This window comes from Abramis brama (genome assembly GCF_963993115.1).
Source record: "Abramis brama genome assembly, chromosome: 7".
In the NCBI taxonomy this organism is placed as follows: domain Eukaryota; kingdom Metazoa; phylum Chordata; class Actinopteri; order Cypriniformes; family Leuciscidae; genus Abramis; species Abramis brama.
The window spans coordinates 10,665,674-10,679,629 of NC_139969.1; the positions used below are offsets into that span (position 1 = coordinate 10,665,674).

General features: G+C 35.7%; 1 protein-coding gene across 2 annotated transcripts in view; it reads right to left on the reverse strand.

Annotated features, from left to right (window-relative positions):
• The window catches only part of pard3ab (par-3 family cell polarity regulator alpha, b), a 76,670-nt gene that overhangs the window by 50,012 nt on the left and 12,702 nt on the right, over positions 1-13,956 (reverse strand). For both annotated transcript variants that reach the window (XM_084119220.1, XM_084119219.1), the window contains exons 2-4: positions 10,157-10,258; positions 385-568; positions 95-276 (exon numbers count right to left, since the gene is read on the reverse strand). In XM_084119220.1, coding sequence (XP_083975346.1) covers positions 95-276; positions 385-568; positions 10,157-10,258 — 468 coding nt within the window. The remainder of the gene's footprint in view (positions 1-94; positions 277-384; positions 569-10,156; positions 10,259-13,956) is intronic.

Below are 13,956 nucleotides of genomic sequence, written 5' to 3' on the forward strand. Positions count from 1 at the left end.
ATTACTGCAGTGCGTGCCTAAAATAAACAGGATGATATCGTTCTTGGTGTGAACAGGCCTTAAGTCAATCATGTTCTCCACAGCCGCTTCATACCTTCCTTTCCAGGCTGTTGGTGCCGGTGGAGAAACGTGGTTTCAGGAAGCCAGCGGTGGTGGACCAACGTGTGGGGTTTTTTCTGGAAGGTTCTTCGGGTTGTGCGCTCGGCTCAGAGAAAGACATCGCTGTCAGGTTCAACATCGCCGGGTCGCTACTGCGACGAACATGCAAAGGCATGTCTGTGAGAAAGGAGAGACCAATGAGTGACACAAAAAAGCCAAAACTTCCACAGCAGTGGCACATATCAAAGACCTAGACCATACTATCAGATTGTCTTGGTCTCTTACTGGTTCGAAGCGTGGATGTGGTGACCTCTATCTCGCTATGAGGCAGGTACGGCTGGAAGGCAGATAGTGGGGTGGAGGTGGACGGCTCTCCAGAGAAGATCTCAGGCGACTGTGTGCCCGTGGAACTCGCGCTGGTGCCGTCACCTCCGACATGAGGCTCTTGTTCGTCAAACAACGCAACCAACTGCAAAGAGAAACACAGAGATGGAAAGAGTGAGAATGATGCGTTTACATTTAAGAGGGTTAAAAGTAAAAAGGCTTAACAATAAGGATGGTCCTCTGCCCCAAACTCAGTGAGAGACGTTTTTCAGGCCAGTCACTTCATGCTGTTTCAGATCAGTGCTGCGTTGCCACTAAAAATCATATATCATTGATGGTTTACATCCATTTTTATTCCTTGCAAACTTAAATATTTCGTTTTCTGTGATGTCTACTGCATATTTGTCACTAACATAAATGAGGTTTTGCTAAAATTGCAAAAATGACATGTGAAATACCATATTTTTCCAACAAAAGTGTGTTATAGCTATATAGTTTTTAGATTGTTATAAAGTTTCTATTTGCAGAAAAAAAAAAAAAAAAGTAACACTTTACAGTAAGGTTCAATTTGTTAATATCAGTTAAAGCATCTGGTATCATGAACTAATAACGGAAAAAATTTAATCTAAATTAAATATTTTATTAATCTTATTCATGTTTGTTAATAATGTATTAACTAATGTTAATTTATACAACTTGAAATTATCATGTGACTGAAGACGAGTAATTATGCTGAAAATTCAGCATTGCATCACAGGAATAAATTACATAAAAATATATTAAATTAGAAAGCAGTTCAAATTGTAATAATATTTTACAATATTATTGTTATAACTGTATCTTTGATCAAATAAATGCAGTCTTCGTGAGCGAAAGAAACTTCTGAACAGCACAAAAAAAAAAAACATTTCTGAGCCCTGAGTGATACAAACGATCCCGTACATGTTTATCAATGAGACTGTTTTTATGATGTTGTCAGTAAGAACCAATACGAGCACTTGTCATTAACTGAGATGCAAATGTGAAGTTTAATATGAAAGACAATTGCCGCTTGCTTTACCCGAAATCTCAATGGCATCATATCATACAACCTGACCAGTGCCAGCAATCGTAAAAGACAACAAAAATCACGATCGCCAGCTTTTGACAATATAGAGCTTATAAAAACTTGATTATTCCTGACCACTGGGAGTCATGCAGCTTTAAGAAGTCTGAAGAGAGCTTCAGCATGTGTGTGGTGTCCTCATTTAGAGCAGGACACTCATCTCCGTGTCCCTCAAGACACTCGAGTATTTGGGACAGAAGGAAACATCTCAGCTACAAAGTGAACATCTGGTCTCAATTATGTGTGTGTGTGTGTCAACATGAATGATAATGCTTGCAGCACTGGTTCAGTTGGTGGGTTGAAATGGTTGGACACACCCAGTGAATTTGAGGCTTGGACTGACTGATAGAGGTCCGGACCAATCACAGGAGTGCTGCTGAAGGGCACATTACCCAGAATCCACAGGGATGGTCCCCCTTTGAGGATTTTAGTGAGTATGTTTTGCAATCCAATCTTGGATGTGGGAAATCAAGCACTAAAATGTGCGTGCATGCGTTTCTGCATTTCTTTAAGATGATTGCTAATGTCTGTCAGAAAATGAATGTTAATGTATGTTTTGTATATTATTTTCTGGTCTGGATTATCTCAAACATGACGCTTCTGGAAATACACTCAAGGGAACTACTTGAGCGCGTATATACATTACATTACATATATGTATGTTTATAGCTTTGCATTGTTAGCTTTATATGACCAGCAGTCAGTGAGGCTTCCAGTGTTTCACAGCAGATCTTCTGAGTGCAGCCAGAGGTTCAAACACACACACACACACACACACACACACACACACACACACACACACACACACACACACACACACACACACACACACACACACACACACACACACACACACACACACACACACACACACACACACACACACACACACACACACACACACAATGAAACGGCCCACATAAACCTATTTACCTGTGACACACGTTCCCATGAGACAGATCTGCTCTCAGCACGTTTGAGGCTTAAACACTAAAGCTGCTCTCTCTCTCTCTCTCTCTCTCTCTCTCTCTCATACAGTCAATTATAAATATTACAGACAAACTATAAAACTGTGGGGGAAAAAAACATAATTTACTTTATTTAAATACAAATGGATTACAGATTTTCGCACACACATGATATTTTCCCCACTGTAGAAACAAAAGGGCAGTGCAGAGAAGAAAAAGAGAGATGGAAAAACAATAGAGATGAAGGGGAAAGATATATGAAGATGTGAAGAATGTCTTTAGCTGCAGTGTGTGTGTGTGTGTGTGTGTATGTTTGTTTGTTTCTTGCTGCTTCAAATAATCTAGACCTCAACGAACTTTAACATTACAAATAACACTGCAGTGCTGTTATTCATAGGGTTGAGTAATTCTTTACTGGTTACCTAAACAAACATGACACCTCATGCATTGCTGATATACACAGACTCTCTCTCACACACACACAGACACACACACACACAGAATAGCATTACAGCTGGATAAAAACAGCGGCGTTGAGAAATCCCTCCATGTGTTTCACAATGGCTCTAGTAAAAACAAGAACTCGCTGACCCAAATCGCATCTTAAACATCTTCCACACACACTGGAGGTCAAGAGAGGTTTGTGTGAGCCAAGTGTGCTGACAGGAAGTTCCCAGGAGAACATTTGTATACTTCCTGTGTGGATATTAATTTCCTCTCTTTAAAAGGTTGTGATCTTTGAGCTTCCCAATCTGTTGAACCCACCTCACCCCGACCCACACAAACACACGCTCTGCCCTATAGCTTAGTTTACACATAACTGACCATATGAGTCTGAACCTGACCAAAGGAGAGGAGACCACAGTTCATCTTCAGCTGGACAGTTACGGACAGACTGGACATGTTTTATGGGGACTTTCCATAATGATTTTTATACTGTACAAACTGTATATTTTATCCCCTACCCCTAAAACTACCCATCACAGAAAACTTTTCTGCATTTTGACATTTTCAGAAAGCATCAAAGTATGATTTATAAGCCGATTTCCTCATGGGGATCAAAAATGTTTCCCACAAGGACAGAAATGACTGGTTTTACTATCTTTGCGGAGATCATTTGATCCCCACAATGTAGGGTTTATCAGGAACACACACACACACACACACCAACACACACACACACAAACACAGAAGTGTCTTGTACCCCTTCAGATTAAGATTAATGTAGTAATGCAAAATCCTTTTATTAAGTGCACAAGATTAGCCATTAATATTCTTTGTCCATTTTCCTAAAAGAGAAATTTTAAATGCTTATCAACAAAATGCATGCCATTTCATCAACATTTAAGAGTGTGTTGGCATTTAGATGGCCCCAAAGACTAAAAGCCACAAAATAGCTTTTTATTCATTTCATGGGATCCTTAAAGGATAACTGATGCCAAAATGCAATCTAGGGTCTTTATGTTAATCTACCCGAGGCAAACTTTCGTTTAAAAGCATAATTAGAATGGAAATGCCACTTTTAAGTTTGACCGTATTTTCGTTTTCGGTCAAATTGCCTTTTGAATGGGAGTGCTAGGGGCACGACTATGATAGCATCAAAATCGCTATTTTTAAAACACTAAGGAGGCTCGACACAACATGAAACTTTGCTTGAAGTATCACCAGGGACTCTACATATGAACTCGAGCATTGAGAACATTGCTTGTGTACACAGAGTTTACTAAAGAGAAAGATTTTGAACAACTCACTGTAGCTGTGTCCGCCCGCATTTTGACAGTCAAAAATAGTCAATCTCCGAATGTGAATGAACTGACTCTGAATTTTAGTATTGTTTCTTATATGAGGATCCTTTTTCAAATACAAGGTCAATATTGATTTTCACTAACGACAAAACAACAAATTATCCGTGAATGTATATGGAACTAAGCTTTAGTAGCTTTCCATCTTTACTCTCCTCCCTGTTACGTTGCATTCGGAGATTGACTATTTTTGACTGTCAAAATGCCGGCGGACACAGCTACAGTGAGTGGTTCAAAATCTTTCTCTTTAGTAAACTCTGTGTACACAAGCAATGTTCTCAATGCTCGAGTTCATGTGTAGAGCCCCTGGTGATACTTCAAGCAAAGTTTCATGTTGTGTCGAGCCTCCTTAGTGTTTTAAAAATAGCGATTTTTGATGCTATCATAGAAGTGCCCCTAGCACTCCCATTCAAAAGGCAATTTGACCGAAAACGAAAATAAGGTCAAACTTAAAAGTGGCGTTTCCATTCTAATTATGCTTTTAAACGAAAGGTTGCCTCGGGTAGATTAACATAAAGACCCTAGATTGCATTTTGGCAACAGTTTTTTTTCGCATAGTGCCAAGCCACATCTTTTAACCCGTGTAAACCCACTGTCACTGTAAACACACAGTCTCTCGTGGCTCATTGCTTCAATCCCTCATGAGGCCTGTTGCTAATGGAAACAGGTTTGTGTTTGAGACGGCCACACCAGCTCACTGAACTTAAAGGGTTCGTTCACCCAAAATATTAATAAGTTGTCATCAGTTACTCACCCTCATGTCGCTCCAAAGAAAGACTTTCATTCATCTTCGAAAGATAAATGAAAATATTTTAAATGTAACCTGTGAAATTTCTGTCATTGATCAGCGCACATAAACAAGCTCAACCGTACTTACTGAACACGACAGAAAAAACCTCATTGGTTCTTGCTGAAGCTCAAACGCGCTGCGTAACAAGAATGAACCTCATTGGTTCTCACACGTCAAGGGAACATGCTTGAGCTTCTGTTTACCACAACTGATTTGACTGAGTTGATGAATGTTTATATGTGAATAAAAGCCTAAATTCAATCTGTTCATCATAAAGCGATCAAGTCTCTTTAGAAAATTTGGACTAAACCACTCAATTCATATGGATTAGTTTTACGATCTCTATGAACTTTTTGAAGCGTCAAAGTGTCAGATGCGTAGCTGCCAATGGATAGACAGAAATCTCTTAGATTAAAATATCTTCATTTGTGTTTCATAGACGAACGAAAGTCTTACGAGTTTGGAACGACATGAGGGTGCATAAATCGTGACTCATGAGGTTTATGAACTAAACCTTTAAATTATAACATATATGAAATGATTCACTGGTCATTGTTGGCAGGGTAAATCTCAGTCACACTCTGCATGATCATACACACGTAACAGATCATGTGGTCAGAAGTGAATGCAACACACCCAGCAGCACCAATTCAAGGACACTTCCTGTTAAGACGCCACCACTCACACACTTCCTTAAGCATTGAGGAAAACATCCACACAAACAAGACGTTCACACATACACCGTCTGACCAGAAGCAGCATGATGTTAAGATGCTTTAACGTCCTGTTTATAACCGGCGACCGCTTCCCGTCCAGGAGAAGAGAGAGGACGTTATCACAGAAGGGGGCATAAAAGAGCTTTTGTGTTGCTTAATACCTGACAGAGGGCCAAACATGAGTAGTAGCATTGTTTTAAAACAAGCAATGTTGATTAAAGAAAAAGTGTGGGGGGGGGGGGAGGGGGAGAGAGAGAGAGAGAGAGAGAGAGAGAGAGAGAGAGAGAGAGAGAGAGAGAGGGAGAGATGCATGTCTAGGCAATCACAGCTGAATCGTTGGTGCCCTCTACTGTCCTCTAGCAGACCTAGTCAGTGTTTTTCTTTTTGTTGTGGCCTAAAAAGTTTGATTCACACAGAAATTAATTTCATAATATATAAGAAAATAGAACTTATTCAGTTTAAAAAAAAAAAAAAAAAAAAAAAAACCTAAACAAAATGTGTTTACAATAATGCACTTACAAATGAAATGTATGGGGCAAGGCATTGCACCAAAATAAATGTTAAATAAAAAAAAAATACTTTAAAAGAATATAGGCATAAAACTGAAAAAATTCAATACGAGGCTGATGTGATAAAATTGCTTATCAATCTAGTCAAGTAAAATTGTGGTCTGTAAGAATTGTTTTAGGGTTCTTTTTAAAATAAGTCTCTTATGCTCACCAAGGCTCCATTGATGATCAATAATACAATAAAAACAGTAATATTGTGAAATATTATTAAAATAAAATTATATATATATATATATATATATATTTTAAAGGGGTGGTTGATTATGATTTAACTTTAGTTAGTGTGTAATGTTGCTGTTTAAGCATAAACAACATCTGCAAAGTTACAACGCTCAAAGTTCAAAGCAAAGGAAGATATTTGCTTTTAAAGAAATCGTTTTTTAAGGACTACAACAAACGGCTGGTAGGGACAACACGACATTCCATACACGATTAGTGACATCACCAACCCTAACATTTACATAAACCCCGCCCCCGGGAACGCGATTTATAGATATCATGCATAAATTCTTCAACTAACCATTCAGAAATGTCCTGTTGCAATCTACATGTTGTCACTTCTTCTTGAGTCTCTCCATCATTGTCTGACTCTGGTTTGAACATAAAAGGCTAAAAGTTTTAGAAATTTTCAGTGCATGTCTGTGTGAGGTAAAAGGACACGAGCTGTTGAAGCTTCGCCCCCTGTGCTGGGAGCAGCAGCTCATTTGCATTTAAAGGGACAGACACAAAAACAGTGTGTTTTTGTTCACTCTCAAAAAGTGACAAATTTAACATGCTATATAAAAATATATGTGTGGTATTTTGAGCTAAAACTTCACATACAGACTCTGGGGACATCAGAGACTTATTTTACATCTTGTGAAAAGGGCATTATACCACCCTTTTTAATATATTTTAGTATTTTAAAAAAAAGTATATATATATTTTAATATATTTTTAAAAATGTACTATTTATGAATAAGTAATGAATAATATATATACAAAATTAATTATATTAATTAATTTCAATAATTTATTAATAATTCATAATTCATGATTATTATCAGTTGGACAAGATTAATGTGTTTTGCTTATGTTTATTTGAAATAGACATTTTTGTAACATTGTACATGTCTTTTGATCAATTTATGCATACTTGCTGAATAAAAGTATTAGTTATAAAAAAAGAAGAAGAAATGAAGAGAAAACAAACTACTTGGTACCCTTTCTGACCCCAAACCTTTGAACAGTAGTGTAATAGAGCGGTGCAGGTATGACGTCAATTTGTAAGCCAAAACATTTAGTTAGTTTATAGACTACCTTTAGCTTTTTACTTCTGGCGACTGCATTTAGGCTTCAAAATTCATGAAAGTTCTGTTCATCTGCGACAATTATCTTGATGGACAAAACGTGCAAGTATCACTTTTGTTGATCACAGAGCTTGTTTTATGCTATAATACAAAAAAATGGAAAAATCTAAAATTTAAATGGCATAAAAATGACCACACTAATTTTACTTTAAGTTGTGGATAACTAATGTAATCAACTTACTAAAATAAAATCTAAAATCCCAAAACTAAAATATTGAATAAGAAAAACAAAAAAGCAAAACAAAAAGCTAAAACTTATAGTCATAGAGAAAAAGCTACAGAAAACAAAACTAAAATGAATGGACAAATATAAAAAAATAAATAAGAAATAAATTAAGAATACAAAATGATAAAAACCCCGCTCTAAGTGTGTATCCGTGCTTTCAGCCTGAGAATGGACATTGGTTTACCACAGACCATTATACAATTTTTTTTTTATTAGCCAGTCCACATTTCTGCACATACATGTGAGTTTCTGTTCTTTTGTGAGATTGCAGGTTGAATGAGTCACACTAAGCCACATTAAAGCGGTATTGTAGCACTTCCTGTTTGTGGACAGTGTTTCCTGTGACCGCAGGTGCAGTGTGAGTCATTCAGTCAATCTGTGTGAGATACCAGGATGTGACGTAATCACTGGCTGACAGAAAGGATGGCCTTTTTATGGTAAAACTAGACACTATCAGCTCTAAATGTGTGAGCATAACTCTGGTGGTATGATCTCACACGCTCCTTCAGGCACAGATGTGAAGTGTCTTTTATTTCACATAGAGAACTAAAATAACGCACACACGCCCAGACACACCCACCACATCAAACACACAACTACATTCTAGCAAAGTGTCTGTGGTCTCGGTAAGCCGATATCATCTGTTCTGGGTCAGCAACATGTTGAAATGTGGGAAAGACAGCGCACCGCCTGTGTTTGGCCAGAGGGGGGCAGACATTCACCTAAACACAAAGCCAGAAAACAAAATCCCTCCTTGCTGTCTGAACCATTCATTCATTGTGTTTATTAAATGTTTGCAACAGATCAATTTAAAGACTTTTAATATACAGTACTACTAATTAGAGATGCACAAATATTAAAGTTCTGTCTGATACCAATGTAATGAGCCACTATTCAGCAAGGACTCATAAAGTGATCAAAAGACATTTACAATGTTACAAAAATGTCTATTTCAAATAAACTTTTTTATTTATCAAAAACAAAAATATTAAGTAGCACAATATTTTTTCAACTGATAATAATAATAATAAATTATTAATAAATTATAGTAATTAATTTATATAATAAATTATAATAATTTCTAAACAAATATTAAATATTAATAAATAATACTTAAAACAATTAATTGTCTTACATTTTTCTATATTTTAAAATAATATAATAATAGTAATAATATTATATATAAATATATATATATATATATATATATATATATATATATATATATATATATATATAGTTTTTTTTTATTTTATTTTTTATTGAGGGACCCAAGCCATAGGAATGTAGGAAACATCCAGAACATCATAGACTATTATTAATAAAATAATAATAATAATAATAATAATAATCATCAAATAATAACCTAAAGTAATATTCTACATTATTTTGTCAAAAACTAAAATCAATTTATTTAAATATTATGAGTGAATTTAGGCATCACAACATTAATATATATTTTTATTTAGCTTTTTGCTAAGGAATTACACAACAGTGTTATTAAATTATTAGCATTTTTCAGGATTACCTTTAAATTAATCTAAATGTAAAAATAGGGTAATTAATCATGCAAAACTAAATATCCAATATCAACAGTGTGATGTGATATATTTTTAAAAAACTATATCAGGCTGAGAAACAATATTGTACCGATATATCATGCATTTTTACATCTAATGCCTCAGATTAACAATACCAAGTTCCACACAGAATCTACATATTTTCCTTTGTTTTGTTTTGGGAGTCTGTGGAATTCTAAGGAATCCTTATGGTAATCTGTTAAATGGAACTGAGAGTTCTTTACTCCTGTAGGTGAAGCTGAAGGCATTAGCAAGTTGACTCAATTTTTGCAAAACAAACACACAAAAGGAGAGAAATGTGTAGAATTTTCTGAATGACGCAGATTGGAAATTTGTGGAATCTTTCAAACAACCTAGTGATGCCACGCCTCAGTCGAAAGAATCAATTCAGGTCTAGCGATGCCTCAATTGAAATAATTATTGGAGTTTAGAGCAGTGTGTGGATGTGTTTGTGAGTCCATTCTTAAATTAGGTCATGGTTATTGGGAGACAAGAGTCATCTGATACCTGTAACTAAAATACATACTACTAAACCAACACACACACAGGAGCGCTGCTTGTTTTAGAAGAGAATGTGAGCAGTGTGTGTGTGTGTGTGTGTGCGTTTGACAGAGAATGCATGTCTCACTCTGTCTTTGTCATCAGCCACATCACACAGAACATCATCCAGGTCCAGAATTCCTCCATCACCGTGTTCCAGCCGGTACACCTGAACCCAGTACTCTTCACCCTGAGAGAGAAAGAGAGACAGAGAGAACATGTTCAACTTTTGACTGACTTGAACTTAAGTGAAAGTATTCACACCCCGGCAGGACCTTAAACACACTAAACACATACAGACTCCATCAGATACAGGACACTCTAATCAATGAGGAAGAGCACACACACATAATGAAGGTTTAACTAATCAGGATAATGCACCTGAATCTAGACCATCAACCAGACAGAACAACACACACGGGTCATCATTACAACCACTCTACACCCCACACACACACACACACACACAAACACACTGACAGACAGCAGAGAGCAACTGAAGTTCAAAGTCACAGAGAACATGAACTGAACTATTGGACAGCAACATCTGTCAATCAAAAATGAAACACATTTTCCAGTCAGGGGGCCTGTAACAAAAACAAAAATAATAGTCATATTTAATCATATCAAAGTCATATTTAATAATAAAATAATATTTTATATAAATAAAAATAATATATAATAATAATAATAAAAAGGTGATAATTTTCAATAATATCAATAATAAAATTCATAATATTTTATATAAATAATAGTATGTATGTATGTATGTATGTATGTATGTATGTATGTATTTATTTATTTATTTAAAATATGAATTTAAAATTACTTATATATTGATTATTATTACTACTACTACTACTACTATTTAATGAATAAGTAATACTATTATAATCATATTTTATATAAATAATAATAAGTATAATGACTATTAATTTTCAATAGTAAAATTAATATTTTATATAAATATGTTTTATTACTATTACCATTTTAAATATTAAATTAGGCATAACTGTAGTGACCAAAAAAATCATAGATACCATTATTAATATTATTATAATCCTCAAAAATAACAAATAATAATAATAATAATAATAATAATAATAACAACATCAATTTAAATAAAAATAAAAAATAATACAAATTAACACAAGTAAAAATAACAATATTTATTGGGCAAAGATCTGTGTAGTGCTGGGTGAGTCAACTTTTTGGTCACATCTGCTTGACCTCAAAGCTTATGGAGAAAACCTGAAAACCACAAAACTCCATAATTTGATTTTATGAAGCGTTAAAGATGCGGAGAAAAGAAATTGCGCACGTCTATAGCACAAACGGCACAGGTGTAACGTGCCAAAGTTTAGCGGTTTAAAACAACAACAAGCACCTCTAATAAAAGCATTTAAAAATCATTAGAGCATAAATACAGTTTCACCACGGAGTCAAAACAACAATAAATAAGTAAACGAGTCATTTTGCAATAGCCAATCAAAAGTCACGAGTCACAACGTAACAAGGTTATGAACCAATCAGCGCTGACTCTACCTGCTTAGCCCAGCCCTTTTCCTCCCTGAGTCTCTTCTGCAGAGAGAAGTGATGCTTCCACATCTCTAAACATCACGATCTATCTTTCTCCACGCACAAAGAGAACAGACCCGGCTAAACACGCTTTCTGTCTCCTTCTCTTCATTCCTTTCTTCCTCTCAGCTCAGAAGCAAACAGTCCTAAACGAGGACGCGTTCAGTAACGTGAGAAGTTCACTCTCAGAAAGACCCGTGTGTGTAAGCTGAGAGCATTGTGCCTTTAAAGACAAGCGAGTGTATCTGATACGGGAGAGTCCATGTCTTATTGAGCATCCGAGGAGGAGAGACATGTACACAGCAACCGGATATTCAAACTTACTTTACACTGTTTGTGTGGGTGTATATGCGTGTGATGTTTATTAATGCTTTGGTAATGTAATCCCTCACTTATGATGCTAATAAAGCGTGGTAAAATCTCTAGACAGAGAAAGCACATGTCCGCCTACTCAAACAAGGGAACGTCAGTCTCCACCAACAGAGAGCAAAGTGTTTTCATGAGAAAGTCTTTATGAAGCCTCTTTTTTCAACAAACTGGCTCTCTTTCTGCAGGATACAGGAAATAAGAGTCATTTAACATTGCAAACTCACACACACTCATGTTCGGCTTAATGAGTGTTTACTCTAAAGAGGTATGCGGGCATCTGAAATATTTCAAAATGTGACAAAAAAAAACAGTAAGGAATGTGTCCTTACCGTTGTTTGTCACATTCTGAAACATAGAAAATGCCATGTATTTCACAGGCTGGTTCAGAGTGTTTGCAGAGTTATGACAACAGACAGCATATGATATATACAGCAAAATACAGAGTAATTAAGGCTGTGCGATTCATGGAAATCATAATAAAACGATGTAAAAGCATGATTTTTCTGTCGCCTAAATCTAGTGCGAGAACAGAACAGAGTGGGTTTACTGTTACGACATGGAAGAAAGCACAGAAACAGGGAAGGTGAATTCAGGACAGGATAAGGACTTGGCCAACAAAAATCAACATCCATGGTTTGGGTATATTATGGATGCAGGAGAGATGATGTAGTATCATCACAGAGCCAGGTAACATGCAAGACCTGTCACTGAAGCAAAACAGAGAAGGGCCCGTTCACACAGAACGCACTGTTGCGGTTAAAAACACGAGACGTGTCTTTTACAAGTTGAACTTCTTTTCCTGCCGTGGAGAACACTGTGTCACTGTGAGTGCAATGGTCAAAGACGTCAGTCTAGTGCGTTTACATAAGGCACATTCAGAACCAAAAATCCATAATAAAGGCATTTGTGAACTGAAAAACAGAAGAAAAAAAGTTCAAAAAGGCATAAAGAAATAAATACAAAAATTGCAATTTTGATTTAAAAAAAAAAAAAATCACGATTTTTTTTTTTTGCCTTAAATGCCTTAATTTGATTCATTGACGTGATCATATAACATTCAATTACAAATTCTATACAAAATTCAATTAAAATTGACTGGAGATTGATTTGAATTGGACATTTGAATCATTTAAAAAAGGATTCATTTTAATAAGATTCAACATATAAAATTGAATAAGAAATAATTCAAAATAACGGGATTCATTTTAGTTGCAGATTTGATTCAGGAAGAAAACATTCGACTGATAAGATTAAATTTGAGAATAGATTTCATCAGATTCGAGAAGTGATTTAAGCAGCTACATGACTCTACAGAGACTTAGGGTACGTTCACACGACAGCGATGTACTAAAACCAGAAAAGCTTTTCATTTGAGTTTTTAAAAAGTTTTACATACAGAGGACATTGTACATACATTGTCGAAACTATCCCTTTTCACACAGATCCACGAAAATGACTAAAAATGCTGTATTATTCATGCCAAGCCAGTAGTTGACGATGTCACTTTGTAAAGAAACACTAGTCTGAACATGTAATACGCATGCGCATGACATCAACGTTCTCACAAATTCACGTTTTTGTAGTTTACATGGAGACGGTAACGGTAACGTTTTCAAAAACTTGCACTTTGAAACCCATTTTCCCCCCAAAACGCTGTTGTCGTGTAAATTAATGGCCATAATGCATTAAAAAGTGTTCCATTTGTAGTTGGAAACAGTGTTGTGTAAACACCCCCTTATAATCATATTATAATCACAAATAAAATATATGTGTGCGGTCAATGCAACTTACTACCTCATAAAAAATAAAATAAATAAAGTACAGTCCAATGGTCATTCCAGGACAGGCCGAATCTCTCCGTCTTATATTCTTTCAGCTTTTGGCTGAATGTAAAGCATAAATATCAAGATTACACACTGAATATTGTGAAAACGCAACTAA